This window comes from Ochotona curzoniae, unplaced genomic scaffold (assembly GCF_017591425.1).
Source record: "Ochotona curzoniae isolate NIBS_2020 unplaced genomic scaffold, NIBS_Ocur_1.0 scaffold_2476, whole genome shotgun sequence".
Lineage (NCBI taxonomy): Eukaryota > Metazoa > Chordata > Mammalia > Lagomorpha > Ochotonidae > Ochotona > Ochotona curzoniae.
The window spans coordinates 16,810,534-16,836,705 of NW_024467095.1; the positions used below are offsets into that span (position 1 = coordinate 16,810,534).

At 47.2% G+C, this 26,172-nt stretch overlaps 1 protein-coding gene across 2 annotated transcripts in view; it reads left to right on the forward strand.

The window, feature by feature from the left end:
* Positions 1 to 25,310, forward strand: part of KIAA1549 (KIAA1549 ortholog) — a 107,593-nt gene extending 82,283 nt beyond the window's left edge. The window contains exons 14-20 of one of the 2 annotated variants that reach the window (XM_041002111.1): positions 611 to 834; positions 1,587 to 1,740; positions 4,884 to 5,192; positions 11,743 to 11,789; positions 19,849 to 20,006; positions 22,841 to 22,986; positions 25,056 to 25,310. In XM_041002111.1, the coding sequence (XP_040858045.1) occupies positions 611 to 834; positions 1,587 to 1,740; positions 4,884 to 5,192; positions 11,743 to 11,789; positions 19,849 to 20,006; positions 22,841 to 22,986; positions 25,056 to 25,310 (1,293 nt within the window). The remainder of the gene's footprint in view (positions 1 to 610; positions 835 to 1,586; positions 1,741 to 4,883; positions 5,193 to 11,742; positions 11,790 to 19,848; positions 20,007 to 22,840; positions 22,987 to 25,055) is intronic. The other variant, XM_041002112.1, reaches the window with a different exon arrangement.
* Positions 25,311 to 26,172: the final 862 nt, after the last annotated feature.

Consider the following 26,172-nt stretch of genomic DNA (forward strand, 5'->3'; position numbering starts at 1 on the left):
AGATCTGAGCTGGGACCCCCTTAAGAAGTCGTGCCTTGGCCGTTCAGCTGCTGCTCACTGTGGAAGACCTAGTTCAGGTCCCCAGGGTTAGGGATCAGGTTTTCATCTTTGGAGGCCTGCTCCTGTCTCTGGGGAGCACGGGTCCCAGGAAGTCGTCCTTCTGCACAGTGGTGATGTCTTCTAGCACCTGCGCTTGACTTGAAACTTCTCTGAAGTAGTCTTATTATTCCAAGTGGAGACTCCTTTCTGCTCGGGGCGTACTCTGCATTATTAAGGGACTAATGTGTCTTCAGAGGGGTCCCTGGTCTAATTCCCCAGTTTGAGTCATGTTCCCCTGCATCCCCCTCCTCCCCATGCCCCGCAACTTGGAGGGGGGAAGAAGAAAATGACCCCGCCTTGTAACACATCATGCAGTGTTGGGGACAACGTTATAGGCTCATCAAGGTCGCTGTGGTCAGCCCTATTGCTGCCTGGCCTGGCCCTCTGGTGCCCACACCAGGCAAAGTCCCAGGTGCCACAGGGGGTGATGTGGGGGCAGTGCAGGGCAGCACAGGAAATGGTCCCTACAGCCTCAGCCTCTGTAATGGCCTCTTCCTGGCCCTCCCCGCAGATCCAGACTGCACTGCGGCACAAGTCGGAGATTGAGCATCACCGCAACAAGATCCGCCTGCGGGCCAAGCGCCGCGGGCACTACGAGTTCCCGGTGGTGGATGACCTGTCCTCAGGTGACACCAGGGAGCGTCACCGTGTATACCGCAGAGCACAGATGCAGATTGATAAGATACTGGACCCCACGGCCAGCGTGCCCTCCGTGTTCATAGAGCCCCGGAAGAGGTGGGTCCTGTGGCCGCAGCACCGCGGGGCACAGCCCGTGCTGTGAGGCTGCCTGATTATGGGCTGAACGGCGGCACGTTTCCCTCCCTTTCCTTCCTTGCTCTGTGCTTTAACTCGCTTCCCAGCCTCTCTGGATTCTGTCTCATTCAGCAATGCCTGCCCTCTGGTCTCCCCAGTCCTCTGCCCCTTATCATGACTTTGTCTGCTACACGGAGCCTGTATTTGTAGCAGGTGCAGCTGCTTCTCTGTTCTAGCTGGTTCTATTCATCAGCCACATAGAGCTGCCCTACTGGTAGAGGGTTTGCCCATCATCCCCCAAACGCTCATCTGTAGTCCCCTTTCGGGCCCTCAATAAGCTGTGCCATCCTCCTCCCTCAGGCCAGCCTGCTGTCAGACCCCACTGACCTGCCTCTTCTGATGCCTCTCTGACTCGATCCAGTGTGGTGGTTACTGCTTGCCCCGATAGTCTTGGTCCCGTGTCGTGTCTACAGCTTGCCTGGGATGGTTCTGGTCCCGGGTCGTGGCTACAGCTTGCCTGGGATGGTTCTGGTCCTGTGTCGTGGCTACAGCTTGCCTGGGATGGTCTCTTGTACCCTGGATGCGTGTGAGACTTTCTAGCTCGTGCCTGAGGCCGTGTCTCCTTGTTGCTTACCTCCCAAGCAGCATTTCCTGCTGCAGTCTGTTGATAAGCAAACCAGGGACCCGAAGCTCTATTTCCTTCCTCCTGAAGTTATTTCTGTGTCTCCCAACAGCTCACGGATAAAACGTTCTCCTAAGCCCCGCCGGAAACACCAGGTGAACGGCTGCCCCACGGACGCCGAGAAGGACAGGCTTATCACCACCGACAGTGATGGCACCTATAAGAGGCCTCCCGGCGTTCACAACTCGGCCTACATCGGGTGCCCGGTACGTGATGCCTCTGTGTCTCATCCTGGAAGCTGGGCAGGCAGTGCCAGTGGCTGAAGTGCCAGGGCCTGCTGAGCGCCAAGCATGTGAGGGAGGGGTGGATAGGGATGCTCCGTCTGCAGGGACACTTGAAGCCGCTGGATTTTCGTTTCCTTGTGCAAGCCCTGTCCGCTCCGTCTGTAGGCTGGGAACTCCCCAAGGCCAGTTATAAAGCAGAGAGAGAAATGGCCCAGCCTGGCTGGGGGTAGTTTGGCTTTCTTGGTGGTGTGGGTGGTATTTAGGGTGATGCATTACCTCCCGTTAGGACAAGGAGTATTTCCAAAAGCTCATTTGGGGAACAATGCGTTATTTAACATTAGTGCAAACAATGTTTTAAGTCCAGGCAGAAGTTTTTTTCATGGTGTGTGTTTTCGGTGACCTTTTTAGGGATCCCATTTCTGCATGGCTTTTATAGATTTTTGCACCAGAATAAGCTTATCTTTTTATTTAAGTTTTCCATGAACTGCTTGTTATATCTACTTTATTCTGATAAGAGAAACACTTAGTGGAAATGGAGAAATAAAGAAGTAGGTTTTTTTTTTCATCTCTCTCAAATTGAAAGGGACACTGAGAGCCAACACTGACAGTGTTGACCCCACCGAGCAGGAGAGAAGGAGCCAGTGTCATGGAGAGGCCGAACACAACACGTTTGCCCCAGGACAGAGGCGCAGCCAAGCCCGCTCACTCCGGCGGGTCTGGGCATGTGCAGACTCCTGAAGCCACAGCCGGGGAGCAGCCCTGATCCCACCTGCTTCCGGAGATGCTCCCCCAGCAGCCTGGTCAGGACATGAGGGAGCCAGAAGTTCATGCTCAGACAAGGGATTCTAGAGCTAACAATCGCTTCTGGCGGAATGCAGACAGCTGGCCTTTTCTTAAGGCCAACTTTGCATTTTTCCACTCAGTTACCCAAGTGACTGACCCTGAAAGACAACTAAATACAATTACAGCAGGTAATTGTAAAGGTGTCAATGTGACGTGGACCTGGGACTTAGATCATCTGAAAGAACTAGGCCTTTCCTTTGCCTTGAAAACATACTGGATTTCCAGCACCCCAAAGGCTGAGCATACTCCCCATCCTGTCCCGTGGGCTGCTGCCTTCTGTCCCAGGGAGTTAGAGAGGCTGCAGGCGGGCCTGCACTGTTGGGGCTGCTCTGTTTTGTCTGTGACACTGCACGCCAAGCTCCTGCGCTGCGGGTGCTGTGCCTGACACTTCTGACAGCAGGTGGCGCTCCTACGCTGCCTTGTGCTTCTGGAAAGGCACGGGGTGGGAGGGGGCGTGAGGTTCCACTGGTTCCTTGGGGACCCCTAGGACCATCTGGCACCTGGAGCTTTGTCTGCCTGAAGCTGGGACTTCCTGGGATGTGGAGCTTGCCAAAGAAAAAGGGTTCCCTGGATATCTGAGCTCATTTTCTCAGGGCAGTCTGCAAAGCATCACTCATTCTCACTTCCTCTCCCTTTGTTTTGTGACAGCCCTGGGCTCTGTCTCTGGCCTGTGGAGTTTTACACAGAGAATGGCCTGTCACGGTCTGGCTCCTCCCTTGTCCACAGACCTGAGCCCTCTGCGCAGCGTCTTCATGGTGGCCTGGGCTGTCCTGTTTTTCCAGAAAGTTCACAGCATCCTCTTGGCTGACGCTTTATCTCCAGCGATCCCGTTCCTTTAAAATTCCTTAATGAAAATCCACTTCATAGCGGCTTACTTCCTATGTTCTCTCCCTAGAAATTCTGAACACATACTCTCAAAGATGAATTTCTTGCTTAAGGTTATTTTCTACCCTTTGGTTTTCTGCTTTGCCTTTTGCCATTCACCCAGGGTACATTATCACAACATGTCGCTCCTACCACTGTTTCAGGAAGCAGACATTTTAAAAAATCTTAATTGTTGCTTATATTCCTGTTTCTTCTTCTTCTTCTTCTTTTTTTTTTAAGATTTCTTTATTTTTATTGGAAAGTCAAATATACAGAGAGGAAGAGAGACAGAGGAAGATCTTCCATCCACTGGTTCACTCCCCAAATAGCCCAGAGCTACACCAATCTGAAGCCACGAGTCAGGAGCTTCTTCTGGGTCTCCTGTGTGGGAGCAGGATCCCAAGGCTTTGGGCCATCCTCCACTCCTTTCCCAGGCCACAAGCAGGGAGCTGGATGGGAAGTGGGACCTTAGGGACACGAACCGGCCCCTGGATGGAAATCCTGGCGCATGCAAGGCAAGGAATTCAGCTGCTAGGCTATTATGCTGAGCCCATATTCCTGTTTCTTAAACAGTTTTTAAAATAAAATTTATTTGAAGGACAGAGGAGAAACATAAAGAAAGATCTGTCTGCTGGTTCATATCCAGATGGCTTCCAAAGGCCATGGGTGAGCCAGGTTGTAGCCTGGAGACAGGAGCTTTTCCTGGGCTCCCACGTGGGTCCAGAGACACAAGCACTTGGGCCATCCCCTGATGCTTTCCCAGGCCCTAAGCAGAGAGCTGGATCACAAGAGGAAAAGCTGGGATCTGATTGGTGCCTTTGTGGGAAGTCAGCATCCCAGGTGGTAGGCCCGTAGAATCTAGTTAAAGCTCCATTAAAGACTCATACAAATGTTATGTTTGGAAAACAAATGATTTCTGAATAAATAACTCGCCATTTGCCATTACTCATACTTGTTGTAATAGGTATTGCAATTTATACACACACATATATATTTTTAAATGATGTGACTTTGGCCTTTTCTAGGGAATGAGTAGACCCCTGTTCAGAGAAGTCTGCCTTAATCCTGTTTTCTGTTCAGGAAGTTGACTCGGTTTCTCAATATATGCACTTTGTAGTGTGTGTTTTGGCTGCTGAAGGTCTTTCCAAAAAAGTGTGTAGAGCAAGGTCCTAAAGTGCGCCTCAGACAGGTGCGTGCTGCTGAGAGGCAGTGACCATGTCTTCCCATCGCTTTGCTTTTATCCTATGAAAGCCTTTATCATCCTTCAAATGGAATGCGTATTCCTCAGCTGTCATTTCTAAATTACACTAAACATTTCCTTAAAATTGTTGAGTGCCATTTTGGCCCTCAAGTTTTGTTTAAAAGCTGCTACAAAAGTTCGTGGCTGAGTCATCTTTCTTCTATTTCTCCCGCTGCAGTCCGATCCCGACCTCCCGGCGGATGTGCAGACACCGTCCTCGGCTGAGCTGGGGAGGTACCCGGGGCTGCCCTTCCCGGCCTCCCAGTACATCCCCCCGCAGCCGTCCATCGAGGAGGCACGCCAGACCATGCACTCCCTTCTGGATGACGCCTTCGCCCTCGTGGCTCCCAGCAGCCAGGCCGCCAACGCCGCAGGTGTGGGCCCAGCTGGCCTGCCTGTGAACGGCACCCCTTCCCGGGAAGAGAGGCGAACCGCCCAGTGGGGCTCCTTCTACAGCCCAGCACAGACAGCCAACAATCCATGCAGCGTAAGTACTGGCCTGTGGGTTGAATGCAGGCATCCTGATGTGAGCTGTGGGTGTCCTCACCATTGCCTTCACCAGGAGGCCAAGAACCTGTTCCTGAAGAGAATCATGAGACCTGAAGTTGGTTGGAGTGTTCCCAGTGGGCATTTTGTAAGGGGTAGCTTCCTTCGAGGCACGGGAGTCACCTCCTCTAGTGGGCGAGGAGCTGTTGCCACGCAGGAGGAGATGTCAGCCGGCCTAACCCTCCTGGTTGTCCCAAGAGATAATGCTGCAGTGCTTCAGAGTTGTAGCTGGAGGTTTGTAATCCTTCAGGAAAGGGGGTCATGTAGACAGAACTCAGTGTTCTCCTGGGACTCCTGGAGGTGGGGTGGGGGGCAGCGGCATACCACCCAGGTCCCTGTGCCCTGGCTCCTGCATCCCGTGGGAGGCCGTGCGGGCAATGAAAGCGAGCACATGGAATTCCAGGAGCAATTCCAGGAGCACATGGTGGGTGCTGTGGTGGGACAGGCTGTGTGGGAGGCGCACCAGCCGAGCCTTGAGCTGTGTGGAAAGGATTTTTCTGGACAAAATGAGTGGGAGTCTAAGGGATAACTAATGGCACAAGTTAAAACAGAAGTCTGTTTCAGGCAATGTGAAATATAACAGACAGAAGTCACGGGTTTGGGACAAATGTCCTCTTTGTGCAAGATGTGAGAACAGTCTGAATTTGCGCTCCTTCCTGAAGCAGCTAGAACAGCTGCTTTTCATGATACTGGACATTAGGCCACAAAGAAAGGGGTCACTGGAAACAAACTGAGCCGCACAGTTGCCTGTCTTCTGTCCCGAGTTCCCAGTCACAGCATCCGCAGTACTCGGCACTCGACTCCAGCCAGGGAGAGAGAGGTGGCGTCTGGGAGTGAACAGGCAGCGGGGGTTCACCACAGACAGTGCAGGGGAGTCCAGAGACGCCCCAAGTAGAATCCCAGGGAATCTTCTGGAACTGATCATTTTAAGGCTGTGATGAAACGACCTATGCCTGGGGATAGAAGGTGAGAGGGAGCAGTGCGCTGGGCTCACCCACTGCCTGGCAATGTTGTTTTTTTTAATTGGATTGAATTGTTCCTCAAAACTGATGGTGTCCTAGTTATAATCCGCCCCCCCATGTGATTGTGTTAGAGATAGGGCCTTTATGGAGGTGATTGAGGCTAAAGGGGACAGTGAGGAGCTCATTGAACTGCTCATCTCAGAAGCACACACCGCAGTTGGCTCTCCTAACTCAGGCAGAAGCAGCTTCCAGTCTTCACCAGGAACTAGGTCCTGCCAGCTGAGTGGGGGCTCTGTAGCCTCCAGAGGTGGGAGAAGACCAGTGTCTGCTGTCCCCGCTCGCCCCTGCTGTGGGATTTTGTTATGGCCAGCTCTGCAGACTGACGGAGCTGCTTTCCCACCAGTCGGGGTGGAAAAACCTGGCTCTGAGCTGGTGTGCTCAGGAGTACCCTGACTTCAGGAGTGGGGAGAAATTAGTCATGGTTTAAAGCTGCTGTGATACAACAAAACATAAAAATGTAAAACTGGAATGCAAAGCTTACGAGTATTTATAGGAGCACACACATAGAAAAATCCATCCAGTAAGGTTCAAACTGGTCATGTGTAAGATCAAATCAGGGTTGCCTAGATGGGGCTGCTGTTGCAGCACTGCCAGTTAAGCTGCACTCTGTGATACCAGCATCCTGCATTAGAGGACCGTCTCTAATACAGCTGCTCCACTCCTGCTCCAGCGTCCTAGGAAAACAACGCAAAATAGCCAGAAGCACTTGGGTCCCTGCCACTCGGGTGAAAGACAGATATGAAATCCTAGACTCCAAGCTTTGCTCTGACCCTGCCCAGGCCAATCTGATCCTTGGCAAAGTGATCTCTTTCTCTGTCTCCCTCTCTCTCTGGCACTCTGCCTTTCAAATAAAGAAAACAAATCTTCAAGGGAAAAGAAAAAACTTATCCAGGCAAGCAAAGAAGCAAGAAAGTGACACAGAAGACAGAATTAGTTGGCAAATATATTAAAAGAAATGAGACTGCATACACTCCAGAAGCTAGAGGAAAGATTCAAAATACTAATTATAGATATTAAGAGTACACATCAGCTTTAGATATGAAAGTTATGAAAAATATACTAGGTAAGGTGATTGTTTCAGAAAAGAAGAGAAAGAAATCTTCCATCTGTTGACTCACTCCTCAAATGACCACAGCACCCATAGATGGGCCAGACTGAAGCCAGGAGCCAGGAGCTTCATCCAGGTCTCCCACATGGGGGCAGGAGCCCAAACACTTGGGCTGACTTCTGCTGTTTTTCCTAGGCCATTTACAGGGAGCTGGATTGGAGGTGGAGCAGGGAGGACTTGAACTGGTGCCTGTCCGAGCTGCCAGCCTTATAGATATCTGGTTAACTGGCTGTGCCACAACACCAATTCCCAAGAAGCATCTTAGGTTCTGTGCCAAACTGCCTCTTTATGCACTTTATTTAAAGAGATTTATTTATTTATTTATTCATGTACGTATGTTGGAAAGACAGATTTATACAGACAGTGACAGAAAGATTTTGTTCTGCTGGTTCACTCCCCAAATGGCTACCATGGCCTGAACTGAACCAATCTGACATCGGGATCTAGGAGCCTCCTTTGGGTCTCCCACACAAGCACAGGGTCCCAGGGACTTGGGCCATCCTCTGCTGCTTTCCCAGGCCTTAAGCAGGGAGCTGGATCAGAAGTCAGGACAGGAGCCAGCACTCCTATGGGCTGCAGAGGTTTAGCCGATTGCGCCATGAGCCTTTTAACTTGTTTGTTTTGTTTGTTTGTTTGAAAGGAAGAGTTAGAGAAAGGGAGAGAGAAAGAGAGATCTTCCACCTGCTTGTTCACTCTCCAAATGGCTGCAACAGCCAGAGCTGGGCCAGGCTGATGTCAGGAGCCAGGAGCTTCTTCCAGTTCTTTCACATGGGGACAGAGACCCAAACATCAACTGGCCATCCTCCACTGCTTTCCCAGGGGCATTAACAGGGAGCTGTGGTGGAGTTGGAGCTGTAAGGATTCCAGCTGATGCCTATGTGGGATGCTGGTGCTATAGGCGGTGGCTCAACCCTCTGTGTCACAGTATTGACTCCTAACTTTTTTTTCTTTTTAAAGATGAATTTATGTATTTTAAAAGAGTTATGGAAAAAGGGAGGAGGGCAGAGGCATATGGAGAGAAAAAGAGAGATGTTCCATCTGTTAGTTCACTCCCCAGATGGCTGCGACCAGATTTGGGCCACCCTGAAGCCAAGAGCCTGGAACTCTGTCGAGATGTCCCATTCAGGTGCTAGAAGCGAGGCACCTGGGCCACCTGCTGCTTTCTTCTGGTTTTGTGGGAAGCTGGATTGGAAGTGGTGCAGTCCGGTTTCAAACTAATGCCCATATTTGATGCTGATGTTTCTGTAGCAGCTTAACCTGATGTGTACAATTTTGCCCCTGCCACACACCTTTTTGGAGACTCTTCATATATAGGAATATTATTTAGCTTTAAAAGAGAGGTCCTGGGCCCAGCATGATGGCGCAATGGCTAAATCCCCATCTTGCAAGTGCCGAGATCCCATATAAGTGCTGGTTTGTGTCATGGCTGCTCCACTTCTGATCCATTCCCCTGCTTATAGCTTGAGAAAGCAGTATAAGATGGCCCAAAGCCTTGAGACCCTACACCCACATGGGAGACCTGGAAGAAGCTCCTGACTCCTGGCTTTGGGTCAGCTCAGCTCTGGCTATTGTGGCAATTTGGGAGTGAACCAGCAGATGGAAGATTTTTCTGTCTCTTTCCTTCTCTCCAATAAAAATAAATACGTTTTTCAAAAGGAAAGAGATATGAGATACAGAAGATAGAGAATAAAATAGTGGTTACTGGAGACTGGGAAAGGGAAGGAAAAAAAAATTAGGAATTTTAAGTCCAGGGATACAAAGTAACAGATATCAAGAATAAACAAGTGTGGTAATCTAAAGTACAAGGACTATGATGGGGCTGGTATTGTGGCTCAGAGTGTAAAGCCCATACCTGTGGTGTTGGCATCTCATATGGTTGCTAGTTCTAGTCCTGGCTGCTCCGTTTTTGATCCAGCTCCTTGCTAATGTGCCTAGGAGATCAGTAGAAGATGGCTGAAGTGTTTGGGGACCTGTATCCACATTGGGGCTCGAAGAAGCTCCTGTTCTCTGGCCATGGCCAGACCCTTTTGTGGCTCTTGGGGCCATTTGAGAAGGGAGCCAGCAGATGGAAGAGCATCTCTTTCTCTGTCTCTCCCACTCTGTCTCTGACTTTGCCTTTCAAATGTACGTGGCCTGGAATGGGGGCGGGGGGGGCGTTGGTGGGAGGGGCCCGGTGCTGAGCGTAGCGTGGTGACTGGCAGGGGCTGTGCGGTTTGTTGGTTGATGAGCATTGCAGGGAACTGAAGGACCCGCTCCTCTGTGCTCCCTCAGGATGGAGTTCCTCTCGTCTTAGTCTTCAGTTTTCAAAACTCAAAGTTCCCATCTCCCGTCCGGGCCTGAGCCTGCTCACTGCTCACCTCTGCCGATCACTTCTCCCTGTTGCCAGACTCCTCCTTGCTTTCCCTGTCCAGTCTCTGGACTTTTAACCCCTCTGTTAGCTTCCTTCTAAACAGGAACGCCTTTTTGCGTTTTCTGGGAATAGGGTTGGAAGCCTACCTTGGACACCAAGAGCGTTGGTTTTCATGTGGCCATCACATTTCTCAGTTTATAACATGATTCATTCTGCTCCTTTAGTTTTTCAGTGTTTGCGGTTGAATGTTTGGCAGTCACTTTCAGTATATTTCTGATAATTTAAAAGTTTTAAAAAAGTTTTTTGTTTATGCTTGACAGATAACGGAGATTTAAGTTTCCATGAGAATGTCTTAACCTGCTATTGTAACTGGCAATGAAATGCATAGTGAGATTTTCATTTAAAAAAAAGCAAAATTATCATAGGAAAGTGGAGTTTCTATAGCAATAAGATGTTCAGTGAGTTCAGCATTTTTTCCATTGTAGATATTTGATATTACCTGTTTGGTGAGAATGATAGCAGGCCTTTGGAAAATGGAATACCAAAATCAGTGACTGTCTTTGTGCGATTCCAGAATAATTTCAGCATGTTGAGCAGTTGGTTGCAGGGTTGTTCTTTGTTTCCAGAGGAACCTGATCACGTTTTGTTTGTTTTGACTGCAATACAAACAGTGCCGTGCACTTTTCAAGGTGCCTTCAGCGCCCACGGAGCCTCTCTGCATCACCTGCTGACATCCTGGCTCCTTTGATCACTGTCAGGGTGTTAGTTACGCATCACTGAGTCAGGCCACTGGGTAGATGGTGTTTCTGCTTCCCTAAGTGAAACTAAACTCTCAAAGAGTCCTGTAGGTAGCAGTTTGCAGGTGTCCAGCTAAGATGATGTGCGTCAGAACTTGCCCTGGCTTCACCTCGTGCTGGCTTCACCTCGGGTCCATGCTGGACTACACCAGCCCTTTGATTTCCTTTTCTGGTCCTGTTGATCTGCATTTTAGTCTGAGAAAGAAAGGGAGAGGGGTAAGCATTTGGTAAACATTGACACCACTCAGGATACCCACACTAATGTGGGAGAGCTTGGGTTTTGTGGGTCTCTTCCCATTCCAGCTTCCTGCTGATGCATACCCTGGGGTGGCAGCACGTGCTGGCTTAAGTCCTTGAGTTTCTGGCACCCACTTGACAGACCCAGGTTGAGTTCTGGGCTCCTGGCTTCCTTCTGGCTGAGCTCCAGTTGTAGTAAACACTTGAAGAGTGAATCAGCAGTTGAGAGAGCCTTTCGACTTAAACAAATTAAATGAAAGTTTTTTTAAAAAGAAGGAGTGCATAAAAAATGGGTTTTTTGCTGATGTGTAGTTGATTGAAACTTTTAGGTTCAGTTTTGTTCCCCAAAGTTTTATAGAAATGTATTCATTCTGTAGTGAATACTTGCCACATAATCACAGAAATTCTATCCATAGTTTGTTTTTAGCCTTCTTATTGGGGCATGCAGCTTCTAGAAAACAGAACATCCTGTTTCTGATTAAAATGCCCAGCACTCTAATGAAGCAGATAAAAAAGCTAATTTTGTTGCTGGTTTTTTAAATTTTGTTTATTTATATTGGAAAAACAGATCTGATTTATAGGGAAAAGGACAGAGAGATCTCTCATCCCCTGGTTCACTCCCCAGTTAGCCACAATGGCTAGAGTGGAGCTGATCCAAAGCCAGGAGCCAGGAGCTTCTTCTGGATCTCCCATGAGAATGCAGGGTCCCAAGGCTGTAGGCTGTCTTCCACTGCTTTCCCAGGCCACAAGCAGGGAGCTGGATGGGAAAAGGAGCAACCGGAATATGCACTGGTGCCCACAGGGGATCCCAGTGACTACAAGGCGAGAATTTAGCCACTAGGCCATGGCACCAGGCCCTAGAGGCAGGATTTTAATGAGAAACTACTTCTCTTGAGAATTGATCCTGCATACCCATATTTGTAAGTTTGCAGTTGTCACTTTGACATAAGTATTGAGTTGTTTTGATTTCCTTCCAGAGATATGAAGACTATGGAATGACGCCCCCTTCAGGTCCGTTGCCAAGGTAAGTTGTGCACAATGAAATGTAATATGACTTTTCTCCCAGAGGCTGGATTCTTATTTAAACTTTATAGACCCATTTATTTTAGCTGATAAGAGTAGTTACAAAACTCTGAATTAAGTATTTCTTCATCCATCCATAAAAGAAGGGATGAAGTTGAAATTTGTTTTGTTTCCAGTATTGGTAGACTACTAGATTGCTTAGACCAATGTGGCTTCTGAGGAAGAGTTAGACAAGATATTAAAGTTGAAAAATTAAACAGACACCTCACAAGTGAACAAGGCAGTGTGATAGTTACAGGCCAAGGTCCAGGTCTCGCTGTAGACCACTCAGCTCTGGCCACGGTGGCCACTGGCGGAGTGAACCAGTGGATCAAAAGTTTCTTTCTTTTTCTCTCTCTCTCCTTCCCTGTCTCTCCTCTCTATCTGTAACTCAAGTAAGTTGATTTTTATCAACAACAGAAGATAATTAGAAAATTACTAAATGTTTGCAAATTAGTCAGTAACTTTCTAACTTACCCATGATATACCCAAGACATCAAAAATGAAGTTAAAACTTACCTTAAAATGAATAATGAAAATGCATTTTATCAAAAGACGTGGGATGTCACCATAGCAATGTCTGAAGGAAGCTTTGTTGCCTTAATCGCATGTATGTGGGAGGGAAGATGAGTGAAGTTTATGTAACTCTCCATTTCAAGATGTTAAAAAAAAAAAAAAGAGAAGATCCACTTGAAGGAAGTAGGGAGACGGAAATAATAAAAATAATACTGTAAATTAGTGAAATATACAGTAGAATCAATAAAGTAAGAAATTACTTCTTTGGAAGCAAACCAACCTCCTGGGAAGTTTGACCAAGCAGTCTTTATAACAAATGCTCAACAGATATGGGGAGTAAAAGGACTCATTCACTCAACTCCTACAGGCATTAAAGGAAGCTTTTTAAAAAAGATTAATGTATTTGTTTGGAAGGCAGAGTTACAAAGAGGGAGAGAAACAAAGAGAGATCTTCATCTGCTAACTCACTCCTTGCTGGGCCTGTCCAAAGCCAGGAACCAGGAGCTTCTTCCCACGTGAGTGCAGGGCCAAGCACTGGACCCAGGTGCATTAATAGGGACCTGAATTTAAAGTGGAGCAGCTGAGACGTGAACTGGAGCACAAGTAGAGGCATAGCCTGCTATTGCCAGTTCTTAGAGGAAGATTTTATGAACACTTTTTATTAATACATGTGAAATACACAGATCCCTAGAAAATGAAAATCGGAATAAATTACATAACTATTTAAAAAAAATAAAGTCACAGTTAAAATTCTTCCCACAAAGAGAACTCCATGCCCAGATGGCTTCCCCACGGAATTCTGCCAAGCACTAAGTAGGGAGAAGATACCAGTGTTATACGGATTTTTCGGGAAAATGGAAAAGGAAGAACACTCCCAGCCACTTACTGAGACCAGCCTCACCTTGGCACTCAGGCCGAGGAGGACAAGGACATTGCAAGAAAAACACCAGAGGCCAGTTTCACTCATGAGCCAGGAGACAAAGAATTTGAAACTAAATATTAGCAAACATACTCAGCAATATATACAAAATGATATCATATTACAACCATACTGGCTTTGTTTCAGCTGGTCAAAGGTGATTTTAGCATTTAAATAAAATCAGATAGGGCTCTTCACAATGGCTCAATGGCTAAATCCTCACCTTGCATGTGCTGGGGTCCTATTTGGGCACCAGTTTGTGTCTTGGCTGCTCCATTTCCCATCCATCTCCCTGCTTGTGGCCTGGGAAAGCAGTCTAATTGTTCCACTTCATATCCAGCTACCTGTTCATGAGCCTGGGAAAACAGCAGATGGCCCAAGTGTTTGGATCCGTGTAGCCATATTTGAGACCCAGAAGAAGCTCTGGGATATTCATGTTGTCCTGACCCAGTGTAGCCATCTGGAGAGTTAACCAAGAGATGGAAGATCTCTCTGTCTCTCTCTCTCCTGCTGATTCTGACTTTCAAAATAGCTGAGTCTTTAAAAATATTTATGGATAAGAATTTATCCTTGAAATTAAATGGTGGCTACCCTGTCAAAGGAATATTGTGGGAATTTGATCTCTTCATGAATTCTGTGACTGATGAATGTGGAGCCCTGTGACCAGGGGGCAGCAAGATCAGAATTAGGGTGGGACAAATGAGAGCAGATAGCATTATCATGGTAGAAGCCTTGGGATGTGTGTCAAGTGACTGTAGAGAATTTCATGTTCTCTTCCCACTCCAAAGAGCTTATTTTACTATGATGTAAAAACCAGGTTATAAGCATTTTCCTGTTAAACTTTGGCTGAGTTTTTCAAAGAAGATGTTGTGACAAATATTACTTAGCATTGAAACATTAGAAGCTTTCCTTCTGGGTGCAGGAGCAAGAAAAAGAAGCTTGCCTGCACTTTATCTATCCCTTATTTGCAGTTTCATGGTCTGTGGCTTCAGTTACCTGTAATCAGCCACAGTCCAGAAATATTAAGTGGAATGATCTAGAAGTTAGCAGTCCCTCCGTTTTATATTACATGCTGTCTTGAGTGGTATGTTGAAGCCTCAAGCCATCCAACTGTGTCACACCCGAGACAGGAGTCATTGCCTGTCCAGTGTGTCTACTCTGTGTGCAGTACCCATCCTCTCATCACTTAGTAACCTTCTTGGTTATACGATGAATTGTTGTATTATCACAGTGCTCTGTTCACGTTACCCTGATTTTACTTAGTAATGATCCCAAAGTGCAGGAGCAGTGATCCTGGGAATTTGAGTATGCCAAAGGGAAGTGTTAGTAAGTGGGTTCCTGAGTGAGAGGTACGTATACAGGTGTGTGTGCCGGAGAGAGCACGGGACTGTGTGTATGGAGGTGAGCACTTTCCTCAGGTTCCAGCATTCAGGGCTGGGAATGCATGACCCCCTGGGAAGGAGGGACCATGGCAGTAGTTTTCAGTATTTCCCTGGGGAAGGATCCTAGTCAGTACAACGAAGCAAGAACAAGCCAAAATAATAATAATAATAATAATGATAAATAAGTAGAAGAAAGAAATCATATTTTTGTTGTTATTCACAGATAATAAACTTGTAGTAGTAAATTGTAAAATATTAACATAAGCTATTAGAATTAAAGAAATGTAACAAGACAGCTAAATAGCAAGATTACTGCAAAGTTACTGGGTACAAGAGACTCAGGATGGTAGGATAGGGGAAGGACACATTTAAACAGGTAAACATTAGCCAGTGTGAAGCGTAGAGGGCACATTCCTGGAGATAGGAGAGGACAGATCGACAGCAGAGGGACACCTGGAGAGTGACAGACACAGGAAAGCAGTGGACACAACGGTCTGGCATTGCAGTGACTGATACCCAAGCACCATTCAGTGAGTGGCGATCTGAACTGCACCAGCAGCCGAAACTCCACCAGCAAAAAGGTGGGAAGAGGTGTTTACCGAGAGATTAGGAGGTGAACCTAAAGAACTGTCCATCCTGCTGGTCTGTTTGATTTAGCCAGGAGCGGAGACAAGAACGGGCAGGTCCCAGGCAGGAGGTTCAGGAACAGGATAGATTTCACAGCTTAGTCTGCCTCCTAGAGCCAAATCGGGTGTCATTTTGTGTAGGACGGCAAAGGCTATGGAACAGGACTGCGCATGCACTGAGCTGGGAATGAATTCATTTTTGGCTCGGTGAACTGCAATGATGTGGCATCCTACAGGTTTCACTCAAGACAGGTCCAGGTAGCTCTCAAACCTGACAGCCAGCAGATCAGGAACTCTAGTAGTGGCACATCAAGCACCGTTTAGTACAGTGTAGCATAGGCCTTAAGACTGCAATGAGCTGCGCATGCACTGAGCTGGAAGCAAACTCACTGACCTCAATGCAGCACACTGGTCCCAGATTGAAAATAATACCAAATCTGGCAACCTTTGGGTCAAAATAAGCCCTTGTGGCCCTCACATCTAATGGCCAACAGGTTCCAGCAAGATCAGCATCACCTATAAAACAGTTCAATTATATAGGATACCTGGTGTCTTCCTAATCCTGGGACCTGTTCCAACAAGACATGGAAGAAAGGTTGAATAGATAACAGTGCAGGCTCAGCACAGGTATTAGAAGAGGTGGAGACTGGTGAGCCAGGAGCTGGGGCTACAGAGATCATGGTGGAAGTCTAACATAAGAACAAAGACCCGGAACTCACTGTTGTTGATTTTGTTTTGTGGCTTTTCATTTAAGGGGATGTACAGTAACTGTATAATGGAGATTATCATATCCAGATGTGAGGATGCAATGCAGTATGCATCTCTGCTTCCAGATCAAATATGGACTCCCAACGAAACAGTTAACTACATCTTGACAGTAGGACGCAGGACTCACTGCTGTTCATGCCCTCAATGATGGACATATCACTGTTTATGAAGAGCTATGTTATAGTAATAATTTTAAAAATAGATAAAAAAGGGAGGGAAAGATCAGTATTTTAAAGGGTTTTATTTCTCTTTCATAAGCATGCAGAAAAGAAATCATTTCGAAGATATTGTTTAAAATAGCATTCAGGCATATAAAATACCTAGAATAATTCTCTGTAAACAGATAAGCCATCAAAAGAAAAGGGATCCTTAGATTGGAGACCACAGGATATTTAAAATATTAGTTCTTCCTAGTTGACCTGTAGATTCACTGCAGTCCCACTGAAAAAAATCCCAGGTGTTAATAAGTAAATAAAAAATAAAAACTCCGGTGTTTAAATGTAACATATGGTAATTGACAAAATAATTCTAAAATGCATATGGAAATGCGAAGGGATGAGAACGTTGAGAAATGAGAGTGAAGTATTGGGCTGTTCTAAGTGTTGGAAGTGATGAAGACAGTGTGGTATTGCTGCAAGGGTGGAGAAAACGCTGCAGAGTTACGGAGACTGTGTAAAGGGGCCCTTGCGTTTGTGGCCAGCTCCTTGTTTATTAAAGAAATGGGATCAGCAGGGAAACAGTGAGCGTGCGAGACTGAACTCAGCTGTGCCTTCACTGAGCCAAAGTCACACTGAAGCGGGAATGATGGGCGCCACCTCCTTCCGTCTTCTGGACCTTTTCTGTATCCTCCCTCCATTCCAGAGTTTACTTTATTTCTTGCAACTTTCCTCTCCTGTCTAGGCCCTGCCTTATGGTCCAAAGTCAACAAAGGTTCAAGTGGCCAGGGGAGCTTGGGGGCCCCAGGGTAGAAGTTAAAGAGAGGGCCCCGCAGAGCACAGCCCAGTTTTGTTCTCAAAAAGGTTGTGGTTTGGATGGCAACACTGTGAACACCCAAGCTCAAGGCTGTTTGTGTTGCACTGAACTGTCTGAGACCTGCAGCGTGAAATGAAAGAGAGCAAATGTCGAGTACAAGGCAATTGGTAGGAAGAATTAAGTGAAGGGCAAGAAGATAGTGCGTGGGTGGATGGTCCGGAGGTGGTTGTTACTTAGATCTGGGCGAGGCCCCATAACCCTTGTAGGAGCAGTGTGCCTCTAACTAAGCTGTCACTCCGCTAAGTCTGGGATGTCAGATTACAGCAGCAGCAGTTGCTTCAAGAGAATACGGATAGCATAGGTTTCAGCATATGAGATCCACTCCCAGAAATAACGGCAGAATATGAGCAGGCGGTCTCAGGCTGCAGTCTCTTCCAGCTCATCTGTTCAGTACTGGTTGCCTGTCATTTGAAAGGAATTGTCAATAGACTCTGATCTCTTTTAATTAAAAAAAAAATTTTTTTAGGGGAGTCATCTCAAGGTGGTTTCTGCAGACCCCGTCAACATATGATTTGCCATTGTCTTTATGATGATAATACTGAGAGGCCAGCGCAAGGCTGGGTCAAGCTCCAGGCCTCAGCATGAAGGCTGGCAATGCCTTTACATTGATGAGTAGCCCTCATCTTCCTTGTTGCTGCGCCACCACGGTGTTTTAAGAGCGACAGTTTGATGTTAGTGTGTCCTTGATGGAGTAGTAAAGATCAGACCTGTGTGTTTGTGCAGTCTCTGATACAAGAGGGGGCATGTATAGAGTACTTCCTCTGGATATCAGAGTTTGAAGGCAGCGCCCTGGCTCGTTCGTTGGAGTTGAGGCTGAACTGAGCCAGCTCTTCTCTTGAACAAACAGCCAACAGACATCCTTATTCAGACTTGAGCATGGGGCAGACAGAATCTCCAAAATGAACAAAGCGGGCCTGTTACTGCTAGAAAAACCACCGACAGTATTTGTTGCCAATGATAAACCTGAGCTTTTGAGTGAAATTTGAACTTTGAAAACTTTTGTCTCTGTTACCATACATCTGAAAGCTTCCTGGGTCTTAATCAGCTTTTCTGAATGAATTTGATGCTGAAATTAATGTTTTGTTTTATTGTGACTTTTTTTTTACGCATTTAATTTGAAAGAGACAGCGGTGAGGTGCAGAGAGAGGGGGTAGGAGAGAGATTGATCTTCTGTCTGTTGGTTCACAATGGCATGGAATGAGCCAAGCTGGAGCCAGGAGCCAGGCGCTTCCTCCAGGTCTCCCACTAGACGGTTAGCAGGGAGCTGGATCAGAAGCGGAGTAGGCAAAATATGAATCAGTGCCCATGTGGGATGCTGATATCATAAACAGAAGCTTAACCTACATGCTGCAGTGCTGGCCCCATGGCTGAGTTTTTTTCTTTAAAGATGTAGTTATTCGAAAGAGAGAGAGGCAGCTAGAGAGAAAGATCTTTCATTCATTGGTTTATGCTCCCAGATGGCTGCAGCAGCTAGGTGTTGGCCAGGCTGAAGTCCAGAGCCAGGACCATCTTCCACTGCTCGTCTCAGGCCATTAGCAGGGGGATAGCCATCGCCATCAGAAGTGGGACAGCCATCGCTTGAGTCAGCACCTATATGTGATGTAGGGTTGTACATGGTATCCTTACCCACCATACCACAACTGCAGGCCCTTGATGAAGATTTTTGATACTGTAAAATGACATGTATCAGTATTTAGAAGATCTGTGCAATTTGGTGAACAAATATTTTCCAAATGACAAATGTCACAAAGAACCATTCAAAAGTGTTCCACGTAGCGGTGGGTTTGGATGCGTCGTTGCATTGAAGCCCACTTGGTATTGATTCAGATTCCTTGTTGCAGCTCACCTTTAAGAAACTACCACTTGCTGGGCTTAGGAAAGATATCAAGGAAGTCTGAAGTATTAGTTTAACTTTGTCTTCAAAGGTTATGAAAATACTCCTTAATTGCCAGGTGTATATTCTGTGAAGGCAGATTTTCTTCCTGAAATAACATGGGACAACTGACTGAATATAAAATGTGAGAATCTAGGTTCTTTCTGTTAAGTACATGAGAATGCACCAGTGTGGGGCTCTCCTCTCCCTGATTTGGGGCAGGGAGGTTGAGGAGCATAGTTCATTTCATGAGAATTGTGTGTTAGTATGCAGCAAGTTTAATATTGTTGTTTGTCAGTGTTTTAAGTATTTAAAAACTTTCTCAGTGTTAATTCCCAATATGGTGACTATCAATAGATGAAACTCATATAAACAAAAGCTCTTGAGAGCCCTCAGTAATTTCAGTGAGTCTAAAGGGGTACAGTAGAGAGTTGGACCCCATTAGAGCCCTGGTTTTCAGTGTCAGTGGGCAGCAAGGGTGTCTATGGGCATGCCAGCACCTGGTCCCACCCCTGTGTGAGTTTGCCTCCGGTCCAGCGTGGGCATCAGGACCTTGGAAACTCCCCAGGAGGGGGCAATGGAAAGCCAATCAAGGCTGTTATTGGATATCAAGAGATGAACAGGCCCTGGCACTTGACCTCAACTGCCTGTTCATCTGGAAACTAGAGCATTTTTTTTTTTTGTTCGTGGGAAAGGGTTTGCAGTTATCGGTGAAGATTTGTCGTCATCAACAGTAGTCTAGCAGTAGTGTCAGAGTTGGGGTAGTAGCCAACAGGAAAAGATCAGGAAGGAAGGGGGGCGGGTAGATAAGTCTCATTCTCCTATGCGGCTAGGGGTGGCTTTTAAGCAAATGCCAGAGTCGGGGCAAAGGGTGGTTCTGATGCCTGACTGTGCTTTGCTTTCAGACCAAGTTTCAGCCCCGGTTTGCTGCAGTCTTCAGAGCTGGTGGCCCCAGAGTCCCAACAGCCACAGGCATCTGCTGAAGCTCCCTTTGCTGCCCGGGGTATCTACTTAGACGAGGGGCCATCGGCAGCCCGGCCTCGACCTGTCGGGGGAACCACAGGTACCTGTATTGGTTGAGCTTTCATCTTTGAACTATGGGACCTGGGCTGTGGGACTACCTCAGAAGAGACAATTTTAGGCTTTGCAGAGTCTGAGCAGGTGGCTTCCACTGGCCAGAGCAGCTTTGCCTGGCGTGCTGGTGGAGCTGTGCGGTCTCCGGTGGAAAGGGAGGCAGCTGAGACCTCCCCCCCCAAACTGCTGTCTGCCCATCTGTTCCTGAATGAGCCCCTTTGCGTGGATTCACAGCACACTTCACCCAAGGAAAACACTTCAAAATCGTACAGCAAACTGAGACCCACATGAGAGGACTTGGCAATGCATTCAACAAATGTTTGTTCAGTATTTAAAGGATTTTTCTTTAATTACCTGTACACATTTCAGTTAAAAAAAAAATCCATACCAGAATGTCTCTATGGAGGAAATGAAGCAGCCAGCTTTTGTTTTCCAGTGAACTGCTGTGCCACGACACCCACACCTTCTAGGCTATTGTATTTTCCATTGTCTGTCAAAAACAAAGCAAATAGCCTCCATCCTGATTGTACTTTACAGGTGCTTCAGCAGGTGCAGGGCACCGTGTTTCCCTGTTGCACAGCATGTGCACTGAAGAGGATGCAGATGAAGTCATCTTTAATTTAGATATCTAGACAAATGTAAGAATGGCACCTATCAAGCATTTGAAGAGGGAGTTATTTTCTAGTGATTTCAAAAAAGTACCAGATGAAATTGGATAAAAATTTGTACTGAGAAATATTAAGATCTAATGGAAGGGTTACCTATAGAAAATGATCAAACTGTGTATGTTTACGTGTGTGTGTGTGTATGTACGTGTGTGTGTGTGTTTATGTATTTCCAATAACAAACTGTGCCAGTACCTAGGGTAAGTGCATAATAGGTTGTGACCAAAAGATATTTTTTATAAAGGATGTCTTGCATAAATTGATAAATGGGCAAAGGATGGAAAGAAAGAATTCATTACAGAAATGTGTTGTGTGTGTGAATTACAAATACGTACTAGGGAAAACCCCAGTTTTAAAAATGATTAAAGAAAGGCGGCTTAAAAGCAGAGTCATGATTTCAATCATAAAATGATCTTCATAATCGGCTCAGTAAAATTAGCATCTGGCTTCTTCATATGGGAATATTGGTCCTTCCCTCTCTGCTTGTTTTGCTAATTAAGGCAGATAAAAGCTATAAAGTGTCCAAAATAGTGCCTAGCATGTCATAAACTTTCAATAAATTTGAGTCGTCCTTAAAATTATGATTACTACCATCACATTATTTCTAGTGCTGACATAAAATGTTAAGCTTGTGGGAATCAATTTAGTATGAGGACTCTATTGTGAGCCTTTAACTTGATAATTCCACTGCTGGGAATCCCAACGGCTTGTCTGCCCACAGTATAGAATACTGGGGGGCGGGGGGGTAACTACCTGTGCTGAGATGCTCATTATAACATGATTCATGATAGCGGAAAAAAAAAAAAAATTGGTGCCCAGTCTTAAGGAGCTCAGCGAATTGAGTCTGCAGCTGTACAAAATGAAGAACTCAAGAAAATCCAGGAAAAGAAGGAGCTACAGCCCTCTCCCCTGTGTTTGGTACTTGACCTGTGTTGTCTCTTTTTGTCTTTGAAATAATTTCTCCCCCTCCTCCCGTTTTTTGGTCTCTACTGGAGAAGTAAGGAGTTGGGGCTCAGCTGGAACAGACCCAGGCTGGCTGGGCTGGGTGTTGACCCTCAGGGAAAAGCCTGAGCTGTGCTGTTCAGTGAACCACTCGGGAGGCAGGAGGAATGCTTTTCCTCTGGGCTGTTGTAGCCAACGTTGAGGAGTGCAGTGCTGCGTTTGTGGGTTCCTCCTGAGTCTGCTAGGGCAAACAGCAGTGACAGTTCTAAGTGTTTCAATTCTGATAGCATATTCAGCAGCCGATAGGCGCTCCAGTGGAATACATGGCTGTGGTCAGTTTTTCTTCATTTCCACTCTACTTCCTGATAAAATTATGGAGTGTTGTTGTTGTTGTTGTTGTTATTTTGCTGTTTGTGGGTCATCAAGGTTGTTAGACAGCTGGAGTAGGAGTGGCCCTAAAAATGGAGAGGACCACCATACTGCCTCAGCCCGTGGAACCCTCTGGCCCTGCGCGGTGCCCAAATGAGCATCACAGGGAAATTTGATGAATCTAGAAGATTTTGGAAATAGGTATTTTAAGTGACAGTTCTTAAAGATGATTTCTGTCTCACTCCCTTTGCAGCGTAGGGCTGTTTCCATGCACCAGGTGTGGGAGGCTCAGCCCCCAGGGCTTTGGCCTTTGGCTGAAGGCACATCACACAGGAGGCTGAGCTGTGGTGTTGGCCACATTATAGCCAAGCTTCAGAAACCATGGGAGACAATGAAGCTGTGCTGTGACATGCTGAATGCAAACTCACACATAGCCTGCCTTCTAAAGCAGAAAGCCCCCTGTGTCCCCGGCTCATGCACGGAGCCAGGTGGCAGCTACCCAAGGGCTCCAAAATTGTTCACACCTCTTGTAGAGAAGTAAGGCCAGCTTTGTTGGTGACCTCTGCAGAAACAAGGAGAAGTGCCCTCTGGGACACCTTATATCCCTACTCCTTTGATGTCTACCCCACAAAATAAGAACGTGAGTTTCAGCCTCTGTATGGAAAGGAAACTAAAACCCCGGAACCAAGGAGCTTGCCATGTGTTTGTGTGGAAATGTCATTGCTGGAGACAGGGCCAGTGCTGTGTTGGAGTAATGCTTGTTACCTGTTGTCCTTCAAGGAGTCAGTGGTCAGCGTAGAAGGTGTCTTACTTGGCAGTGTTAACCCCTCCACTGTGTTCCTTCTAGGCTCCCAAATCCAGCACCTGACACAGGTGGGAATTGCTAGCAGAATCGGAGCCCAGCCCATGGAAATCCCGTCGGGCAGAGGCAGCCAGTACGGGGGACCAGGCTGGCCTGCCTACGGGGAGGAGGAAGCAGTGCGAAGAGATGCCGTGAGTACCCTCTTGCGCTTAGGCCATTGTTTATATTCAGACATGATTACTTACTTTAGCAGGATGTTTTAGTCACTCTCAGTATTTTTCCATCACTTGTGTTTTTCCCTGTAGCTGTTTTTTGTTTGTTTATAAATCGTTTAAAATTATTTGAGAGACGAGCAGACAGAGATAGAGCTCCCATCTGCTGGTTTGCTCTCCCAGTGACTTCCCTGGCTAGGCCTGGCCAAGGCCAAGGCTGGCAGCCAGGCACTCCATGCAGGTGTCCCACGTGGGTGGCAGGAAGCCAAATGCTCGGGTCATCACTGCTGCCTCCCACAGTCTGCATCAGCACGGGCTTGGAGCCACGCAGAAGTCAGATGTTCTCACACAGGCCACGGATGCCTCACCTACATCTCAACCAATGAGCCAAAAAACCTAGCCCTTTGTAGATGGTAAATTCCTTCACTGCCTGCCAGGGGAGGGAACTGGCATGTAGCTTTTCAAAAGCACGTGTTTGCCTGAGGCCGATCTCAGGCTGTCGGTAGGGAGTTTTAACCTGTAGGTTACTAAAAATCTGGACTTTGGTGGCCAGTAGGTGACCACCGTGGGACATTTTAGAGCACAGCTATTCTTTTTGAGGCTTCTGCTCACCCACTAAGCATGAAGGCAGGTGACTTCTACAAGTGCTTTCCTTTGTTTTTCCTGAGAATCCTGGATCAGGGGATACGTTAGTGAAGTCTGAAGAGGCAAACCAGAGTGTGGCTCTGTCTCCTTGGATCGCCTTTCTCTGTCTTCCCAGCACTCAGCACGTGCTGCTGTTATGACTGCGTGCTTGAGCTCTGTGAAAGGAAATTAACTGCCAAATATTTTTGTTCCTAAAGAAGAGTTTTCAAAAAAGGTAAATTATCTAATGTATATATTTGGGAGGAGAGCAATAGAGAGTGCTTGATCTTCCATCTACTAATTCTATCTCCAAATGGCTGCAATGGTCAGGTCTAGTCCAGGAGGAAGCCAGGAGTGGGGAACTCCATCTGGGTCTCCCACATGGGTGGCCATTCTCCACTGCTTTCCCTGGAGCATTAACGGGGAGCTGGATAAGCAATGGAGCAGTCAGGACTCAAAAGAGTGCTCTAATGTGGGATGCCGGCGTCTCACATAGCTGCTTAACCCACTGTGTCACAGTCCCAGCCCCTGAAAGACACTTGTGCACCTGTGCCCTCAAACATCTGCCCTGAGCATACGGTGTGTCTCTTCCTCTGCCTTCATTGTGTCTAGCTGGATTTTACCAGGTGTATTCCTGTGCAGTCCAGTGCTGCTTGCTGTGGTGCAGCTGTTTATCAGTGATAGGAAAGTACAGCAGAGAGCTCACCCATGGCTCGGATGCCACACTTACCTGGCTGACAGCCAGCGCTTAGCCAGGAACCAGCAGCTTCTTCTGGGGCTTCCATGCAATCACAGGGTCCCAAGGCTTTGGACTGTCCATCTCTGCTATCTCAGGCCAAAAGCAAGAAGCTGGATGGGAAGTGGAGCAGCCAGGACAAGAACTGGTGCCCATATGGGATGCCGGTGCTTGAAGATGGAGGATTGGCCTGTTGAAACATGGTACCCGCGGCTGAAAAGCATTTAAAAAAAGATCACTGAAACTGTAACCATTTGTCTGCACACATTAGTGGAATTGTTAGCTTTGGCGCAGATAACTTATTAAAGAAGAGTACTCAGTGGGCACAAACCACAAGACAAATGGCAGATGAGATGGTAAGTGCCTGTGTGAGCCAGCTGGGCTTCTCCATGCCCCTCCTGGGGCCCAGGACAGTTAGTGTAGGCATTTGGCCATCCCTGGTTGCCATTAGGTCGATGGAGTTCTCCTCATTCTTTCCTTTCTGGCTCCCCAGCTTCCTGCCCAGCCTCCCAGGCCATCAGCTCCTGGGCTCATGCGATCGCCACCTGCTCAACAGCAAAGGAGCCAGGCTTGGGGGACCATGAGGTGGCCAGAAGGAGGCTCCAGAGTGTCCCTGATGCCGCTTTGCGTGTGTCATTGCCTCTTGTTCTCATGTGGGAAATACAGTAATGTTTGCCGTGTTTTTCAGACCCATTTGCTTGGACATCAAGAGTATTCTTCTTCACCGCTGTTTCAGGTGCCAAGGACTTCAGGCAGGGAGCCCTCGGCCCCTCCCGGGAACCTCCCCCACCGGGGGCTGCAGGGTCCTGGGCCGGGCTACCCGACCAGTTCCACGGAAGACCTCCAGCCCAGCCACTCCTCGGCCTCCCTCATCAAAGCGATCCGTGAGGAGCTCCTCCGCCTCTCGCAGAAACAGAGCCCAGTGCAGAACTTCCACAGCTGATGGGCCGCACGCCCTGCGGACTCGCCAAGTATTCGCTTCCCGTGGAAGCAAGGACCACAGGAGAGCAGCTGAAGGAGTGTTGGCAAGCAAGAACGAACATCTCCCAGGCAAGCTGCCCAAGGAAGGGAGTGTGTTGCGATTTCAGAGGATGCCCTAAGACACACAGCAGTTCGTGAGACTTCTCATGGAGGCAATTCTGTGATCCCCCAAGGGTTCAGTTGAAATGTATTTGCTTTTTTGGCCAAAAGCCAGCAGCGCTTAACAAAAAAAAAAAAAAAAAAAGAAATGCAGATCTGAGTTAATAAAATTCGTACGTTCATGTCCTTTTGAGAGGCAACAGATGAAAGTGTGTAGATGGCGCAGGGATCCAAGGAATCCAGTGTTTGCGTGGGACTCACGCTGTGGCGTTTGACGCACCTGCTGCTTTCTTTTCTGAGAAGAAAGATTCAAAGACTTTTTATCAACAGTTTGATTTTCCTCTTTTTCTCCATAGGAACTTATTTTAATAGGAACATTAACAACAAGCATACTAAAACTATTGGGGAATTAAAAAATACCAACAACAACGAGAAACCAAATGGTAGGTTGTAGAGGCCCATGGTTCCCAACGAAGCCGTCACTGTGGTCTTCCTCCTGCATCTGGTGCTACAGCTCTGCGGGCCACTTCTCCTTCGCAGCTGTGAAACACGACTCCAGTTTTCCCACCAGAAGAATATGCAGAAGGTTTCATTTTGTTCTGTCAGGGCACTGGGTATCCCAAGTCGGGGAGGGGCTTATATTTATTTGGTGTTTATCCAAAATACATTTTAAAGGTTAGATTTGCATTCCTCATTGCATTGGCTGTGGAAGGACCAGGCGTGTG